This window comes from Thecamonas trahens, assembly GCF_000142905.1.
Source record: "Thecamonas trahens ATCC 50062 unplaced genomic scaffold supercont1.53, whole genome shotgun sequence".
In the NCBI taxonomy this organism is placed as follows: domain Eukaryota; order Apusomonadida; family Apusomonadidae; genus Thecamonas; species Thecamonas trahens.
The window spans coordinates 232,090-249,892 of record NW_013657627.1 but is presented as its reverse complement, the minus strand read 5'-3'; the positions used below and the strand labels follow the sequence as shown (position 1 = coordinate 249,892).

The 17,803-nt window shown below is 64.2% G+C and overlaps 7 protein-coding genes across 7 annotated transcripts; 2 read left to right on the top strand and 5 right to left on the bottom strand.

Annotated features, from left to right (window-relative positions):
• Positions 1-93: 93 nt before the first annotated feature.
• Positions 94-1,947, bottom strand: AMSG_09745 (uncharacterized protein). Its single transcript, XM_013898635.1, has 2 exons — positions 1,646-1,947; positions 94-1,546 (listed from the first exon to the last, which is right to left on the bottom strand). Exons 1-2 carry the CDS (start codon positions 1,894-1,896, stop codon positions 124-126), a joined length of 1,674 nt encoding a protein of 557 aa, XP_013754089.1. The 5' UTR covers positions 1,897-1,947; the 3' UTR covers positions 94-123.
• An 812-nt stretch (positions 1,948-2,759) lies between these two features.
• On the top strand, positions 2,760-6,568 carry AMSG_09744 (uncharacterized protein; the record flags this gene model as incomplete). The annotated part of the gene is made up of 2 exons (XM_013898634.1): positions 2,760-2,768; positions 2,994-6,568. The coding sequence occupies 2 exons, from the start codon at positions 2,760-2,762 to the stop codon at positions 6,333-6,335; spliced, it is 3,351 nt and encodes a 1,116-aa protein (XP_013754088.1). The 3' UTR covers positions 6,336-6,568.
• AMSG_09743 (uncharacterized protein) lies at positions 6,207-7,712 on the bottom strand (the record flags this gene model as incomplete). The annotated part of the gene is made up of 2 exons (XM_013898633.1): positions 6,207-6,901; positions 7,073-7,712. The coding sequence occupies 2 exons, from the start codon at positions 7,710-7,712 to the stop codon at positions 6,360-6,362; spliced, it is 1,182 nt and encodes a 393-aa protein (XP_013754087.1). The 3' UTR covers positions 6,207-6,359.
• Positions 7,713-7,789: 77 nt separating this feature from the next.
• On the bottom strand, positions 7,790-13,141 carry AMSG_09742 (uncharacterized protein; the record flags this gene model as incomplete). Its single annotated transcript, XM_013898632.1, has 4 exons — positions 13,102-13,141; positions 8,810-12,472; positions 8,194-8,759; positions 7,790-8,143 (listed from the first exon to the last, which is right to left on the bottom strand). Exons 2-4 carry the CDS (start codon positions 12,462-12,464, stop codon positions 7,790-7,792), a joined length of 4,575 nt encoding a protein of 1,524 aa, XP_013754086.1. The 5' UTR covers positions 12,465-12,472; positions 13,102-13,141.
• A 183-nt stretch (positions 13,142-13,324) lies between these two features.
• AMSG_09741 (uncharacterized protein) lies at positions 13,325-14,200 on the bottom strand (the record flags this gene model as incomplete). The annotated part of the gene is made up of 2 exons (XM_013898631.1): positions 13,325-14,158; positions 14,195-14,200. The coding sequence occupies 2 exons, from the start codon at positions 14,198-14,200 to the stop codon at positions 13,325-13,327; spliced, it is 840 nt and encodes a 279-aa protein (XP_013754085.1).
• A 683-nt stretch (positions 14,201-14,883) lies between these two features.
• On the top strand, positions 14,884-16,502 carry AMSG_09740 (uncharacterized protein; the record flags this gene model as incomplete). The annotated part of the gene is made up of 2 exons (XM_013898630.1): positions 14,884-14,889; positions 15,306-16,502. The coding sequence occupies 2 exons, from the start codon at positions 14,884-14,886 to the stop codon at positions 16,500-16,502; spliced, it is 1,203 nt and encodes a 400-aa protein (XP_013754084.1).
• Positions 16,503-16,638: 136 nt separating this feature from the next.
• AMSG_09739 (uncharacterized protein) lies at positions 16,639-17,362 on the bottom strand (the record flags this gene model as incomplete). Its single annotated transcript, XM_013898629.1, has 2 exons — positions 16,639-16,657; positions 16,683-17,362. The coding sequence occupies 2 exons, from the start codon at positions 17,360-17,362 to the stop codon at positions 16,639-16,641; spliced, it is 699 nt and encodes a 232-aa protein (XP_013754083.1).
• Between the last annotated feature and the right edge of the window lie 441 nt (positions 17,363-17,803).

Sequence of the window (17,803 nt, the reverse complement as noted above, 5' to 3'; positions counted from 1 at the left end):
ACGACAAGTGTGATTCGGTTACCGGCCTCGGTCGGTCATAGTTGGCTCGGCTCCGGCTCCTTGCTCGGCCGCGGGCATCTCTGCCAGATGAGCTTTGTTTGTGCAGTGAATGTTATGATGTAATCAATACTGGTCCAGCTCCTTGTCGCCAGGATACACACCCATGTCGTCATCGTGGTACGCTGGTGGGGGGGCGGCGCCGTACTCGTCGACCTTCTTGGGCGGGCCGGCCTCTTCGGCCGATTCCGAGACAGGAAGGAAGCGCTTCTGGCCGAGCCAGAGGAGGAAGATGCCGATCATGAGAAAAGTGGCCATGGCGATCTGTGATTGGGCGACCATCTTGAGGCCCGACGTGAGCTTGGTGCAGAACGAGGCAAAGAGGTCGCGAACGAGGGTGGTGAGAAAGTCGCAGTTGAGCAGCGGAATGATCTCCTCGGAGAGGATGCGGTTGTACTCGATCACGTCGCCAATCTCGGTGAAAGCTGCAACCGAGGTTGACTGCTCGTCTGATCCCTGGGTGCACTCTGTGCGGCAGGCGTCAAGTGTAAGCGGCTGTCCGCCTGTGTTGGGCGACGGAGTCCAGGTGGCCTGGCGGTAGCTCGGCAGCGTCGTCGCGTTGCACACGCTGGGACACCCGTTGAGCCGCGGCGAGGCCGTGACGGCGCACGCCGGCTCGAGCCGCGAGCACGACGCCGAGACCGACTGGTCGAGCCCAGAGCGTGCGTCGTCGGCGAGGCCCTGGAAGCCCGACGCGATGCCCGAGCTTGACGAGCAGCCAACGAGCGTGTCGAGGATGTTGTCAGGGTTCGAGCCATCGATAAAGGTGGCAAACTCGTCGCAAGCGTCATCAAATACAATGGCCAGCAGTGAATGGATGCCGGTTGAGAGCCAGACAAAGGAAAGCGAGAGCGTGATGAGCGTGCCAAATACAATGTGGATGCAGCAGCCGCGCTTGTTGAGGATACCGAGTGAGACCGAGGTGAGGAGCATGAGGAACGGGACAAGGAGCGAGATGTTGGCCGCCACCGCCCGGATGACCTCGTACGCGTTGATGTCCTTCTTGGCCGACCGCACGTCGTTGACAAACGAGTTGGCCGAGTTAGCTGCCTCGCTAATCGACGCTGCCACGTCGCGCGTGTATGGAAGCGCCTCAAGCGACGTCCCAATCGCCCGCACTTGCGCCACCAGCGAGTCGCCGGCCTTGATGAGTGCGTCGACCACGCCGTTGACGCCCTCGCTCGTCCGAGCGTTGCCCACGTACGCGCACACGAGACAGATGAAGCAGACCACAACGGCAACCAGGGCGAGCCCCTTGACCGCATGAATGGTCGACTTGGAATACAGCTTGTCCACATTGCCCTTGCCACAGCAGAGGCCCGGCCGCGGATGCCGCCCGCCCATGCACCCGCACATGCGGAAGCAAGCCAGCAGCGGGCCACACACGCACATCAGACACGCCAGCACAATCATCGGCACCACCACCGCCAGCAGGAACGATGCGTAGTTCTCCCAATCGCACTCATTCTGCTCGTTCAGCGCACAGAACCTGTCCCCGACCAGCCATGCCCTCGGTAAGTACCCCCCGGACCTTGCCCTCTCCCCCCTCTCCTTCCCTCCCTCCTCCTCGTTCACCCTGATCACATACCTATTGGAGATCTTGGTACCTGTTGCGGTTCTCCTCAGGAGAGTCCGGATGGGACGCTTTGCCAGCGCACCCTCCTCTCTTGCCATCGCCAGCTCTGATCTCAGATCAGCCCGGGTAGTCCCATCGGTTGACGCGAGGGAGACCGGCGAGGAGTGGCCGACCGACGACGGCGTGGCTGCCGACTGCATGGTGACGAGGCCGAGAATGGCGCCGTAGCAGACCAAGGCCATGAACACATATGACACATGCATCTTGCAAGGTACAAACAAGCCGTCTACACCTGTTCCTATTCGGCGACAAGTGTGCTCTCCTCCCCCGCCCCCACCTTCCTCGTCCCGCCGTGGTCCGAACCCACGCTGTTCCGTAACTCCATTTACCGCTCAATTGACTCACCCTTCGCACCATTTGGTTCGTTCCATTTTCGTCAACCACCAGACATATAAAAAAAATTACTACACCACCCCCCACCCCCCCCACACACACACACCAAACACATCCGGCTGATACCCGCCCTTTACACACAACAGAACAAAGTGCAGCAAAAAACATTCGGTCAGCACCAATGACCAACGACTGCGGCAGATGATGACGAACGACTGTGGTAGATGATGACCAACGACTGTGGTAGATGATGACCATCGACCATGGACTGCGGTAGATGATGACCAACGACTGTGGTAGATGATGACCAACGACTGCGGTAGATGATGACCAACGACTGCGGTAGACGATGACCATCGACTGCGGTAGATGATGACCAACGACTGCGGTAGATGATGGCCTTTGCTAGCTGGTAGCCAATGATCAGAACAACCAGACTACGACACTCCCGCTCCGCAAACGCCCACCACTGCCACTGCCACTACCACACCCACACCCACACCCACACCCACACCCACACACATACACATACACACTCCACCCCCAATACCACACACACACACACACACACACACACACACACACTTCCACCCCTCCCACCCTCACCCCCCCCCTTTCCATGTCGCAGTCGTGGGACTCGGACGACGCGCTGTCGTCCAGCTGCGGAGAGACAGAAAGCCACAATGGCATGAAAATGAGCCATGACAAGACAGCCAACACAACAGCATCACTCATGTCGTCGGTATCTCCAAGTAGTGCGAGGATGGCTGCTGGTGGTGGTGGTGGTGGTGGTGGTGGCGCTGCTGCTGTTGGTGGTGGTGGCGCTCGGCGTTCTTACTCGTCATCGTCTTCTTCCTCGTCATCGTCATCGTCATCGTCATCATCGTCTTTGTCGGCGGCGGAGGAACAGATGGTAGACATGCCGCCCTCACCGCTCATACCTAGGCTTGTCCCTCCTTCTCCTGAGGGTAACTCTGGTGATGGTCGCTCTCTGGCTGGTCTCCCGCCACATGCCATAACTCGCTCGCTCTCGGATACAAACATCGAGGACATGCCCGGGCGGACAGAGGTCATCTCTGCCCCGCTGCATGCAGCCACTCGGGACATGGCGAGTCTGGCCCGTGTAGGCAACCGCGTCGACTCACCAGGCAACAGGCTAATGGCTAAGTGGCGGAAGGCTGCCAGCGGTGCGACCGATGACTCGGCTGCGGGCGATGCCACTGGCACCGATCGCGTCCCAGATCTCCCCGCCACAAAGAGTATGGTTGCACCCGAGCGGTCGGCTTTTGTCAAGGACATTCTCATAGTTGCCTTTGCTGCAGACACGCTCGGCAAGCTCGCCGAGTCGATGAACATGGACCTGACGCCGCGCTCGCGATCCAAGGCAACTGCCAAGGCAACAACTAAGGCTAGCTCACCTCTTCTCCGCTCCGGCCGGCGCAAGCACCGTGTCCGCGGCAAGCGTGCAAAGTCGGCCAAGGGCGCGCCCGAGCCGGCGCCAAACCCGTCACGCTCCGTCTCGCCAGTTCTTCGCCCCATGCGTCGCTCCGCCACCGAGATCGCCAACCCAAGCGGCCTCGGAGAGATGGACCACCACAATCTTGACATTCCCTCGTTCACCTCGTCTGGCGAGAGCTCGCCGCGGAGCCCCACGTCGCCGCGGACCTCGCTCGAACTCTCGGCCACCGGCTCGGTCGAGTCTGGCCCTAGCGCCGCCCCAGCCCCGCACGCCATCGCCGCCGCCTCGTCGGCCGCTCACCTTGCTCCGCCGGTCCAGCACGGCGCGCCAGCATCGACGCTCTCGTCGCTCTCGTCTATTTCGGACGACACCAATGCCACCGCGTCGGCTGCCCACTCTCCCTCGTCCTCGTCCGACTCGTCCTCGTCCGACTCGTCTGACTCAACTGCCTCCTCCGACCTGGCCCCGTCAGCCTCGGATGAGTGGGGCACCGTCCAGTGCCACATCGACGGCGGGACCGACATTGCGCTGCACAACGGCATTCCTGTTGCGCCGCCCACCTCGTCGGCCATCTCAGCCGCCGACATCTTGCGTCACTTTAACTTTTCCGACGTGTACGAGGCGCCCGACCCCGAGGACGCGCTCATTGTCCTCGACTCGGCGCACGTCGACCTCATTGTCCTTGACATTGAGGTTGGTGGCGTCCAAGTTGCTCACTCTTGGCTCCGCACCCTTGTCAAGCAGAAGATGGGCCACATTCCGCGTGTCTTTGCCATCTTTCCGCGTAACTCTGTCGAGATTATCGCGGCGTTTATGGCCGATGGCGTTGTCGACTACCTCGTCAAACCGTTTGTGCCCGCCGCGCTTGCCCACCGCGTCCGCGGCCTCGCCCCGCCCACCATGCTTCAGCCCAGCCGGAAGAGCTCGCTCCCGGCCCATCTCCACCGCATGGGCCTCGCCCGCGGCCGTGCCGGTCACCAGCACTCGGCCATCGATGCCATGCGCAAGGTCACTCTCCGCTGGAAGCTCTCGCTCATCGAGGCCGAGCGGAAGAAGCACACCCACCTCGAGTCGCACATGGACGACATGCGGACAAAGCTCGCCCTCGTTGAGACGCCGCTCCTCTCGCTCGTCTCGCGCCTTCAGGAGCTCACCAGGCTTGACCTCGGCAACCCCCACAAGGCCGACTTTGTCCGCTACGAGCTGCAGAGTGTCATCTCGCAACTTGCTTCGGGCGACCTCTTTCAGCCGCGGATCACCACCTCGCCCACTCCGGGCGGCGGCGCCCGCGGCTCGTCCGGGGAGGAGTTTGCCTCGTCCTCGCCGCCAACCTCGCACCAGTCCATCTCGGTCTCGCGCTCGCCGCCACCGCCGCTCCCGCTTGTCTCCTCCGACGACACCATGACCATCCACCGCGCCGCCGCCATGGCCCGCGGCCAGAAGCGCCGCGCCTCGCTCGCCGCCCCTCTTCCGCGCTACGGCCGCAACATGTCACCGACCTCACCGTCGACCGGTCCGTCGCAGGTCCCGCCGGCCCCGCCCGGGCGCCTTCGTCGCATGTCTTCCCACTCGGAGTGGATCCTCGACACCTTCACCCGCCGCCCGCGCGGCAAGTCGCACGCCCTCCGCCGCTCCATCTCCTCGGTCGCCTCGCTCGACAACTCGTCCGACCGCGACCGCTCCAAGTCGCCGTGCTCGCAGGCCGCCGGTCTCGTCGGCCATCTTGAGGACTCGCCGCTCCGTGACGCTGGAGGCTCGACGTCCTCGATCCCGCCCGACGCCCCGCCTGTCGCCGGTACTCTCGCCTACGAGCCGTCATCGGGTGTTGAGGCCACCGCGTGGGGCGCCTTTGTCTGGGTCGACGCCATCACCTCGTGCGTCGCCGCCCTCGTCGCCGACGCTACCAAGCACGCTTCGCTCACCCTCTCCCAAGCCCGCCACCACATCGACACGCTCTCGTTTGCCGCCACCTCGCTCTCCAAGCCCGACCTCATCGTCTGTCTCGTCGCGATGTTTGATGCCGCTGGCGTCATGGCCGCATTTGGCCTCTCCGAAGAGCTCGTCTACAACTTTGTCGTCGCTGTCTCGCACCTCTACAAGTCGCCGAACCCGTATCATAACTTTGTCCACGCCGCCGACGTCACCCAGTCCGTCTACTACTACATCACCCACTCGGGCGCGGCGGACCTCCTCACCCCGCTCGACTCGCTCGCCCTCCTCTGCGCCGCTGTGGCGCACGATGTCAACCACCCCGGCCTCAACAACGACTTTCTGGTCGCCGTCCAGGCCCCGCTCGCTCGCCTCTACAACGACAACTCGGTCCTTGAGAACCATCACGCAGCGCTCCTCTTCCGCGTCCTCTCCTCGCCGGCCTGCGACATCACCTCGGTCCTCTCGGCAGATCAGACTGCGTCCTTCCGCGCCATCGCTGTTCACGCCATCCTCGTCACAGACATGGCCTCGCACTTTGAAATTATGGGCCAGTTCCAGGTCGTCGTCCAGACCCGCGAGCTCGACCCCACCTCCGAGTCGGACCGCAAGCTCCTCGCCGGCGTCATCCTCCACGCCGCAGACATCTCAAACCCCACGCGCCCGCTCGCCATCTTCAAGGACTGGGCAGATATGGTCTTTGCAGAGTTCCTCGCCCAAGGCGACCGCGAGCGCGACATCGGCCTGCCCGTCACCCCTATCTTTGACCGCGAGACCTCAATGCTTGCGCCGCTCGAGGTCAACTTTATCAAGTTTGTCGTCCAGCCCTTCTTCTCCGTATTTGTCACCCTCTTCCCGGAGCTCTCTTCGCTGCTCGAGAACATGCTGGAGAACTTTGCCTACTTTGAGGCGCTCTCCTGAAATGCTCCGCTGTAATCCGAGGCTCTATGTTGCCAGCTCGTCGGTCACTTCGCAGGGCATCGTTGCCAGCTCGCACGCAAGCTCGCCTGCCGTCCGCCCGGCCCCGTCTCTCGTCGCCACCAGCCGCGCGCGGACCTTGCGCGCCTCTGCAACTGCCAGTACCGCAGTAGCCCCGCCCACCGCGCCCATCTCCACCGCCATGTGCAGCGCCGTAAAGCCCGAGTCGCCAGCCGTCGCCACCAGCTCGTCGTCGCTCAGTACGCTCGCAACCAGCTGCACCAGGCCCGGCTTGCTCCACGCCGCCACCTTGTGCAGCGCTGGTAGACCAAACATGTCCAGCCCTGCAGGATCCACATCACCGGCCGCCAGTAGCTCCTCCACCACCGCAAAATCGCCTGGTGCCTCGATGAGCTTGGAGAGGACCCGGGTGTACGGTGGCCCGCGCGACTTTGCCGTCGTCACCACCCTTGCCCCTCTGCTCTCCTCTGCAAACATCGACCGCACACTTGGCCCGCCCTCCACCTTGCGCAGCTTGATCGTCCCGCTACCAATCGCCCCAGCCACCGCTTTCCCCAAACGCGCCAACCCGATGCCCGCAGGAGACGATTTGGTTGACGACGAGGAAGACGGCGGCGGAGGCGGAAGCGGAGGCGGAGGCGGAGGCGGAGGCGGAGGCGAAGGCGGAAGCGAGTGCGGTAGAGGCGAGCCTGGCAACGGCCCTGTGCTTCCACCGACACCGTCCTGTGTCGTGGCAGCAAAGCCGGCTTCCGGAACCGAGCCAGAGGTCGAGCCGAGGTGGGCGTCGATGACCTGGACAACGGCCGGCACGCCCTGGTCACGGGCAATGTCGATGGCGGAGCGGTTCCAGGCATCGCGGGTGGTGGTGAGGGTAGCGGCGACGGGAGCGAGGGTGAGGAGGAGCCGGAGAGCAGGAAGCTCACCGGCTGCAACAGCAAGCATTGTCGGCGTCTCATTCCACTTGTTGGTGGCGGTGACGACAGTCGCGGCAAGGTTGTTGTCGTCGCCGCCGGCAGAGACGAGATCGGCGAGCCAACGGAGGACATCCATGCACCCGCGGGAGGCGGCGATACCAGCGAGGTTGTTGCCCGATCCGTTGCGAGCTGTCATCGATGCGCCGGCAGCAAGGAGTGCTTGGACTGCTGCCGGTTGATCCGAGGCCGCTGCCAGATGGAGAGCGCCTTGTCCGTCGCTGCCAAGCGTGTCGAGCGCAGCTGGCAATGCGCCGGGCCCGAAGTCGTCGCCGAGTTCGCTGCCCAGGTCGTCGAGTGCGGCAGAGAGCTTGGCCACATCGCCCGATTGCGCGTGTGCAAAGATAGCCGCGAGAGACCGAGGAGCGCCACCGGCGACGGCGGTCATGGTGCGCCAGGCGAAGGAGCTAGAGAGACGAGTGTGGAAGAGCTAAAGCAAAGCGATATGTTCATTGTGTGCGGTGACTACTGCACAAGCTTGACGTACGAGGCCGGGACAAGGCCAACCTTGCCGCCGAGCTCAGCCTTGTACCAGCCGGCATCCATCCTCTGCAGGATGTAGAGCTTCTGGCCCTTGCGGAAGCCAAGCTCGTTCTCGTACTGCGGCACAAAGTCGCCGCGGGCGATGGCGCGCTGGCGCTGGCGCGACGGCGCGGTGGTGGGCCGGGTGCGGCCGGAGCGTGCGCCTGAGCGTGCGCCGGCCGTGCCGGGTGGCGGGCCTGCGACGCCGCCGGTGGCCCGAGAGCCGCCGCCCGAGGCGGCCGTGCGGCGGGCCGGCTTGGAGCGGTCCTGGCGGGCCTCAGCGTGGCGGGGGCCGCGCTTCCCAACGGCGATCGCGCTGGGAGGCCTGCGCCAGCGGCGGCGGCGACGCCCGGAGCGGCACCGCCTGCGTGTGAGCGGCCGCGGCGGGTCTTGCGCCGACGGCGGGCGTGGCTGCGGTGCTTACGCTTCTTGCGCTTGCGCTTGCGGAGCTTGAAGAAGCCGACGACGCAGCCGCCGATGAGGGCCATGCCGACCGAACCGGCCATGAGTCCGTAGAGCAGGGCTTTGGGGATCGGCGGCGGCTTGGTCTTCTGCAGCGCAGGGAGGTACATGGCCTCGACGCCCGTCGTCGACTTGACGATGACGGCGACCTGATAGTTGGTGGACGCGTCGAGCGGGTAGACCTGGAGCAGCGGGTCCGAGAACGCACCATAGGCCAGGTTCTGCCGGAACACCGTCCCGCTCACCTTGACGTCGCACGGCGTCTCAAACGCCACATCGGCCTGGTTGCGCCGGAAGAACACATCGTACCGGAGGTCAAAGTCGTAGTCATTGGCAGAGCCCGCGAGCGCAAAGGTGACATTGACCGACGACTCTTCGCGGAGCGCAGAGATGATCTTGCCCGGCAGCTCGCCGGGGAGCGTGCCCGGGACGGGGGCGCCTCGGTCCGGGCCTCGAGTCCGTACGACACGCCGTCGCCCTCCACGCCGACGTAGTATGTACCTGCAGGCTCACAAGCCTGGATGACCACGGTGGTGCCCGACGACGACGCCGTCGTGGCAGTCGGCGCCGTCTCGGTGCCGGAGAGGTACAGGGTCGGCGGGGTGCCGGTTCCGATGACGTCGGCGGTGACCACCACCGCGTTCGTCGTCCCGTCGTGGCTCACCGCGTAGTAGTTGATCGTTCCGGCCGATGCGAGCGCGCGCAACGGGTTGCCGGCGTTGACCGCCACTGTGTGGGTTCCAGTGATGGCGAGTGTGACCGTAAAGTCCGACGCTGCGCCGGTGGTGAGGACGGAGATGTAGAGGAAGCCGGCCGTGAGGTCGGTTGCGCCGAGGGTGAGCGTACCGGGCGCCGCGAGGGAGAATGAGCCGACAACGCCCTTGATGGGCACGATGTTAGAGCGGGCAAAGAGTTCCGGCGCGCCGGTCGACGCCGCAAGAGTCACATCGACCGTGAGCCCGGTGACATCGCCGAGCCAGTAGCGGTAAAAGGCGTACTCACCCGAGACAATCGACTTGGGCGTCGACGCCACGTTCTCCACCAGATCCACCGCGGTGCGGTAGGTAAAGGTGAGGCTCGAGTTGGTAAAGTCGACTCCGTTGGGCGAGACCTGGAGCGGGACGGTGACGCCGCCGGCGCCATATGGCGGGGTGGTGCACGTCAGCTGTGGGCCGACCATGGTGGCCGGAACAGGCTTGGTCAGGCCGAAGCGGCACATGGGCGTGGCGCCGGTGGCGTCAAAAACGCCCGACGCCGGCGAGACGGTGACCGTCACCGGCAGGCCGCCCGACTTGGGGCCCTGGTCAGCCGGCACAAGCGTGCTCGCCGAGATGGCCGTCGAGCAGTCAAGGCCGGTGAAGCCGGCGTAGCAGGTACACACGCCCGGGCCGATGTCGCACGAGCCTTGCTGGGTGCAGTTGTTCGGGCACGAGCCGCCGCCAAAGGTGTAGCCGATCCGCGAGCCAGTGTAGTGCAAGCCCGAGTTGGGCGAGACCTCGAGCTCGACAGTCGACTTGGACAGCGCCGGTGGCGCCGTGCAGGTCACCGTTGTCTCGTCGACTCGGTTCGCCGGCCGCAGGCCGATGCCCTTAAAGTTGCAGATAAACGAGGTGCCGTTAAAGCCAAAGCCGTGGACGGTGACGACGTTGCCGCCGCCGATGGGCCCAAAGTTGGGAACCAGCTGTGTGACTCCGATGGCCTGCGAGCAGTCGGCACCGGTGTAGCCCGGCGAGCAGGCGCAGACTCCGCCGGAGCAGATTCCGTGCCCGTTGCACGCGTTGGGACACGGGGGGCAGACGCCCTGGCCGGTGGCGGCAACGACAACTTGAGGCGAGACCGAGGCGGTTGTCACCGAGCCGCGCATGTCCGAGACAGTGACGGTAACCTCCTTGGCGCCGGCCGTGGCCCACCCGTGCGAGACCGCAATCGAGTTGACCGACGAGAGCGAGCCGTCGCCAAAGTCCCACGAGTAAGCGAGCAAGTCACCGTCAGGGTCGGTCACGTCGACCACCAGCAGGACGGCCTCCTCGACCTCGGGCTGGGTGCACGACGCGGTTACCGAGTTGATGACTGGCGCCGAGTTGGCGGCCTCAAAGCTGACAAAGACGTCAATGTAGCCGCGCCCGCCGAGCGACGACGTGCCGATGGGCGTAAAGTGGATCTGCTCGTCCGGGTCCGAGAACGTCCGCCCGATCTGCAGCGGCGAGTTGACGAGCAGGTCGTCGTACAGGTTCTCGGTCATGAACGCCGGGGTGAGATCAAGGAGGTCGGTCTCGGTCTCAAACGACGAGAGCTCGTACGCCCAGTGGACGTTGATGCCGTTGGAAAAGTACGGCGTCGCCGGTGCGTAGGCAATGTTCTGGCGGTACTCGAGCCAGTACCAGGTCGACGAGCCCGAGCCGCGACGGATGCGGACAGCGCGGACGCCTGAGTTCGAGTCGATGGCGTCGTGCGAGAAAATGCGGTACTGACCCGAGGCCGAGGCCGTCTGGCGGTCCGAGTCGGAGATCCATCCGACACCATGCTTCTTGTGAGTATTCACATGGAACGAGGAGCGGTCAGTGTCGATGGTGACGGCACCCATAATGTCAAAGTCGTCGCCGTACGGCAGCGTCTGTCCGCTCGAGCCGACCGGCGACGTGCCGCCGCCGTACCACGCGTTGGCGTGCCGGAACGCATAGTTGTGGCCAAGCTCGTGCGCGGCAATGTGCCAGTGCGCCGTGGCGTCAAACAGGCCGTTGATCCACGTGCCTGACGCAGCGATCGAGCCGAGGCCGGCCCACGGACAAGCAGTAAACTCAGTGAAGAGAATGAGGTACCGCTGGTAGTCGCCTTCGAGGTTGCTCGAAGCCGCCCACACATCGTCGTCGAGGAGCGACGACTTGCCAAAGTCGATCGGGCACGTCGAGCCTCCCGACGAGTACGAGCTCTTCGAGTTGGAGAGCGTGATGATCTCGTACTCGATCGGCGTGTACTGCGAGAGTCCATACGAGTTGATGTTCCAGTACGTGTTGACCGTTGTCATGGTCTGCGCGTAGTTGGTCTCGGTCGTCGCCGGTGCAGCCTCGTCCGAGAACTGCACCAGAAAGACGATGGTCCGGATGTCGCCCGTCGGCGTGTACGAGGTAAACTTGGCCTCAAACTCGGCCTCGTTGGCCGCATGCGCAGACTCGGCCGCAGCCACAGCCTCGGCCTCGTTGGCAAAGTGGACCAGCCGCGAGCCGTGCACGCCGACGTGGCTCGCGCTGCCCGCCGCTGCGGCAGGCGTCGCCGCCTCGAGCGCTCGCCCGTGGCTTTCCAGTAGCACTTGGCCGTCAGCCGCAGACATCGTCACCATCGGCGACTCGAGCACCGCCAGCCGCGAGCCGACGAGCACGCCCGTGACAGGAACCGCCTCGCGCGCCGCCCGCTGGTCGCGCACGCCATAGACCGAGGCCTGGAACTTGGTGGTCGCATGTGTTCCAGTCTTGTACACCACAACGTAGTCGTACTCGTGATCGTGGTCATCGTGGTCGTGGTCGTGGTCGTGGTCATGATCGTGGTCGTCGCTGGTGGCGACGGCGCGCGCCGCAGTCTTTCGCGCGCCAAGTTTGACCAGCCGCTTCGACTCGCGAGCCTCAAACTGGGCCTGGGCACGCTCGTCGAGCCGGTCAAACGACCGCAAGTTTGTCGGGTCAGCAGCGACTTCCTGCACGTAGGTCGCCTTTTCCGCGGTGAGGTCGACCGGCTTGGGGAAAGGGCAAAGCATCTCGATGGTGGCCTCGCCGGTCACCCACGTCTCGGCATGGGCCGCAACGGCAGGCGGAAGGCCTGCCAGCGCGGCCGGGTACAGAGCATGGCTGGCGACAGCCGCCGGGTCCGACAGCGCCGCATCGGCAAGCAGAGCCGCGCGCTGCGCCGCGAGCGCCACGCCGTCGGCCTCCGACGCCTCGCCACGAGCATGCGCCTCCATCCAGCTGCGCAGCTCGGCGGTGGCGTGGGAGAGCGAGACGGGCGCAGCAGTCTGTGTCTTGGCCTCGTCTGCCGATGCCGGCTCCACACGAAGCGATGAGCGGGTGTGCGAGAGCGCCACCATCGCCACAACCGTAGCCACCAGCAGTGGGACCGCGAGGTACACGGCCCACTTGGAGCGAGACTGGCGTCCGTTGTTCATCATGCCCAGCCCTGTTGAGAGAGGCGGGGCGCGCGACGAGCGACGAGCGACGAGCGGCGAGCGACGAGCGACGAGCGACGGGCCGAGAGTGGTACGAAATGGAGGTGATGAGCGGCGAGGGTGTGAGAGGGGTAGCATTGGGTGAAACAGGCAAAACGCATACGAGCGTGTAGGCGAGGACACGACCGAGGTCATAGTAGCATTTGTATAGTGATTAAAGAGTGTGAGTGTGTGGTAGGGGTGTGGGAGTGCGGGCGAGTGTGTGGAACAAAAAAGTGCCAAAAGTAGGCGCCACGCCGTCTTCCCTCCCATCCCTTCCCTTCCCTTCCCTTCCCTTCTCCCCCATCCCCCCCCAAGCTCCATAGACTCTCATGAACATTATTGTTTGGTAACATTGAGAAAGCCAATGATCAACACGATTGACCTGCTGCTGCCATCACTCTTTGCCCTCTTCCTTTGCCCCATTGAAAACAATTGATACGTTCGTGACAATATTCGATGACTTTCATTTCCGCAACGCCCGCTGGCACAGACAGACCAGGACGTGGAGGGGGGGAAGGGGGCGGGGGGAAGAAAAAATGAAAGAGGGGGGGAGGGGGGGAGGGGGGGAGGGGGGGGACGGAGGGGGTGTGGTACGTACTCGTGCAGCACCCAGAGAAACGGGACGGTGCAGGTTGAGGAGAGGTGTTACACGTGAGAACGGTTCGGCGTGGGTTGGTGGTGTGGCGAGCGGCAGCGGTGGTGGTGGTCGGAAGGTGGCGGCCGGTTGGCCGGTGAGGGGGAGGGAGGGAGGTAGGGGGGGGGGGGGGGGGAGGGAGGGACTGCGTTGGGGGGTATTGTTCAATAATAATCAGACATGTAAGCTACGCAAAGCATTGTTTGCGGTTGACGATGAGCCGCTTGACGACAATGACGAGGCGGAAGGCGAGAAAGGCGACGAGGGCGTGGCCGACAACAAGAAGGGCGTAGAGGCCGAGACAGAGGAAGCACGGCGCACCATCGGTGTGGGTCACGGGCGAGTCGACAGGCGGCGAGTCCGAGAGGATGGCGGGAACGAGCGAGGTGGCGACGTAAAGGATGAGCGCCACCGTCCGCCCGATGTGGACAGCGAGAAAGGCGAGGAGAGGCCAGAGCCGCTGGCCGTAGGCGCCGTAGGCGCCGAGCGCCACAAAGGCCAGCACAAAGGCGTTCGAGACCGAGGCTGTGGCGAGCGCGTCCCAGACCAGGACGCCGGCGTAGACGGTGAGGAGCATGATGAGCGCGACAGCCATCCAGCCGCTTGCGGACGCTCCGCTACCGGCTGCCATGTCGTGGCCGTCGGCGTCAGACTCGATCTCGCCGCGGCCGCAGCCCCACCAGCGGCGCGGCAGGCCGTCAGCCTCGGGCGTGTAGCCGTAGTCGTAGCCTGTACTCCCACTTCCTGCGCCGCCGTAGCGGTACCCCGTGAGCACGCCGCACTCGCAGTCGTCAATGTCTGCCAGAAAGGTGCGAGCAAGAAAAGCGTCGATCCGCGCCGAGAGCTGGCCGAGCGCGCCGTCGCCGCCTGCAACCTGAGCCTTGTCAGCGCTAAAGTGTTGCATGGCCAGCGTCTGTGGCAGGCCGACCGACGAGTGTGGCAGTCGGATTCTCAACTCGTCTGGCTCACCGGCCATCCGCGTCGATGCCGGCAGCGAGAACGCCAACGGCGAGCGGAGCCACTCCCCGGGAGAGCGCGACAAGCTGGCACCTCCGACTGCCATGCCGAGCCGATCTGTGGGCCCAGGCGACCAACGCTGGGTCCAACTCCTCTGACCATCCTGGCCGGCCAACCCAGCACCAGCACCAGCACCAGCATCGGCCCCGGCCCCAGCCCCGACCCCAGCCCCGACCTTGGCCTGCTTCCCGTCATCAGCACCGCCTCCCATAGTACTTGCCGACACAGCCTTGCGAGACAGACTCATACCCCGAGCCCTGACCGGAGCCGAGAGTGAGGACGGCGAGACTGGATGCGATGTCGATGATGATGGTAGTTGAGAATAGGCGCCAAGTTTGCCATGACCAGCAGCAGCACCACTTCCACCAGCAGCAGCAGCACTGTCGGTGGCGGTGGTGGCCGTGGCGGTGGTGGCCGTGGTGGTGGCGGTTGTCGTGGTAGCAGCAGGGCGGCGACCATCTGCACTTGTTGCCGACTCCATCTCATTTGTGGGTACACCTAGACCTGAGACTGTACCACTCCGTGCGGTGTTGTTGGAAGTGGTGCTGGTGCTTGTGCTGGTAGTGCTGGTAGTGGGGGTGGTGGTGGGGGTGGGGGGGGCCAGGGTAATGGACGTTGCTAAGCTTGCTGTCTTGCCCGCCTCCACCACCGCCGCACCAGCACTCCCTCGTGGGGGGCTACAGCCAAGTGAGTTGCCTACAGAGTTGACCCGTTTCAACCCTGCCCGGGATGCAAGTCCCTCCATCTCCACTGTGTGTGGTGTATGGGTGGGGTGGCGTATGGGTGGCGTGAGGTGGAGTGGGGGAGGGGTGCGGGGGGTGGTCATGGAAGGTTCGATGCTAGCGAGTGGCGGGAGGAAAGCGCGCGTGGGAAGGTCGAACATTGGGGAAATTTTGGTCTATTTGTACCGGGTCGGGTGCGGCAAGAACAAGCATGGGTAGAAGCGGGGCTGAATGGACGTTGGGAGCGATGATGGATGGGTAGAGGGCAGTTACTGGTCTATAGTGGGGACGGAGGGGGGGGGGGGGGGGACAAGAGTGGGGAAGGGAGGGGGGAGGGGGCAAATTGTATCCTTTTTATGGTTGGACACCGAATCATACACCGAGATAAAGTTGTCTTGGCGTGGACAAAGCAGGCTGAAGGTACCAGAGTTGCGGCAGGCTCACACGTCTCGCATGGCAGGAAGCGAAGGCGAGACCGAGGTGCGGCAGGAGACGGATGCGCTGGTGGGCGAGAGGCGGCCGCGGTATGTCCGGCCATACGCGACAGCGGTCCAGCTGTGGGGACTCGGATGGGCGCTCGACGGCGGAGCGACGATACGTGTGGCGACAAGCGCAGGGATCGGCATCTGCGCTGCAGTCTTCTACGGCGTGATGGCCAGCGGTGTCGATGATGGACAAGTGGCGCCTAGGATGTATTCGCGGGAAATGGCGGTGACGGGAGCGCTGGCGATGCTCCTCTGGGTCGTCCTCTACCTCGCTGGCGTGTGGGCCTTTGCCTCGCCGGTCAAGCTCGCCGGATCGGTGGCCAAGAGCTGGTCAGAGGTGGTGACCATCGCGCTGCGAGACGACGATCAGGCGGTGGCACGGTTTGTGGCGAGTGAGGCGAGGATCTGGCGGTGTGTGTTTGCTGTGACGGCCATCGTCGGCTTGCTCTTTGTCGGATTTGGCGCTTCGCTGTTCGAGCGCTGGTGGCTCGGGCTAGTTGTCGAGGGCGTGGTCTCTGCCACGATTGTGGCCGGCATGTGCATGGTGGTGGGGCATTTGATTGTTGTTGCGCTGCTTGTGGCTCACGCTGTGGATGTGGTGGCTTCTGGTGTGGTGGCGCCGGCTGAAAGCGAGGGCGGCGGCGGCGGCGAGGGTGGACGGGCAGGAGGAGGGCAGAGTGTCGAGTTGCTGCCGATGCTGGCGGATTTAGCGTCTGTGGCCGACGCGCTGTCGGCGCGGTACGCAGTGGTCTCGGTCATCTTCTTCCTGCCGTCGATCATGGCGCTGGTGTACTCGCTGGTTGAGCTGTCGCAGTCGTTTTCGGCCAAGGCAGACGCCGGCGAGGTGGTGAGCCTGATCGTGAACGCCATCGGGGTGTACGCGCTGCTTCTCGGCCCGCTGTATGCACTTGTGATGGTTGCCGGACGGGCAGCGCGGCTGCGAGTGGCGCTGCTGACGCGGCCGCTTCGTGGAACTGGCGCGCTGCTCGAGTCTGCGGCTGCAGGGCATGCGACGCAGATGCTGGAGCTGGTGGCGTGGCAGGTTGTGGGCGTGCCGGTCACGCCTGGGCTTGCGGGCCGGATCGCAGTCTCTGCATTTACCATTGCCGCCGCAGTGGTCTCGATCCGGCTTGCGGGGTGAGGCTACGGGTGGTTGCAAGCCAGGCCCGACATGCCCTCCTTCTGCTCGAGGTAGTAGCAGTACCAGGCGAGCATGTCCGAGTTTGGGGTGAGAATGGGTTTGCCCTTGATGGCGGTGTCCCAGGCGATGGCCTGGGTCAAGTTCCAGCCGCCATACTTGAGCTGCCAAGCGCCGCCAAACTCGCCGGTCCGATCGACGCCCGAGTAGCAGTGGAAGAGGAAGACGCGCGGCGCGCCATAGTCTGTGGTCATCATCTTGTGGAGGTCCGGCAAGCGAGAGGAGAGCTGATCGACGTCCCACAGGTGAAAGACGTCGAGCATGGCGTTGCGCTCGTGCTTGCCGAGCGAGTTGGGATTGACATCGATGCCCCAGATGGACCACAAGTGGAACTCGCCGAGCTCTGGATGAGCAGCAAAGAACTTTTTCTCCACATCGTACTTGCTCGCGTCCTTGACGGCGTCGAGCAGCGAGAGATCGACCACATACGGTTGACGGTGAGTCGGCCACGGCAACCCTGCAGCATCAGCACGCTCAGCCATGTAGCTCATCAGTTCATTCCATGCAAATGATCTGTTTCCAGCAGAGCCAATCTCCGGAAGATCTGATCGGAACAGATAATTGACGACAGTCGTCGACGAGTTGCTCAGCCTCTTGCCCTCCTCCCTCCCCACCACCTCGGACTCCTCCATGCCTTTCCCGGCCGACCAAGAGCCTTTCTCGGCCGACCGCGAGCCTTTCCCGGCCGACCACGATGAGACCAGCCGGACCTTCTCAAAGGTGAGTCCGGTCGTGGTGTACTCAGTGAGCACCACACCGAGGACCAAGGTCAAGAGAAGAATGCCAGTCGTCACTGTTACCATGGTCATCGCCATGAGAGTGAGGTGGTGGTGGTCGAGGGAGGGGGGGGGGGTCGTGGGTAAGCCACCACCACCAGCCGCTTCTGCACACGATGCGATCAGAGGCAGCCCTACCCTTTGACCGCACAGGGTCATTCGGGCCCCGATCCCTGCCCGATTCCCCCTCCCCCCTCTCTGCTGCGACTCTAGCATGTGCGGGAGGAGCTCGAGCCACGAGGTGCACCAGCCCGAGGTGAGGATGCGGAGCTCGATGGGAGCACGATTCATTGCCGCCACCTCGTACAGCACCATGGCGAGCAGGAAGGCGCGATTGTTTGCCGGCCGCCCACGCAGTTGCCCAGCCACACACAGTGGTGATCAACACGTCGACGCCACACCTCGACAGTCGGCACAGTTGCTTGGACCGGATCGGCCGCGGATGGCGGCAGGTGTTGCAAAAGCCCA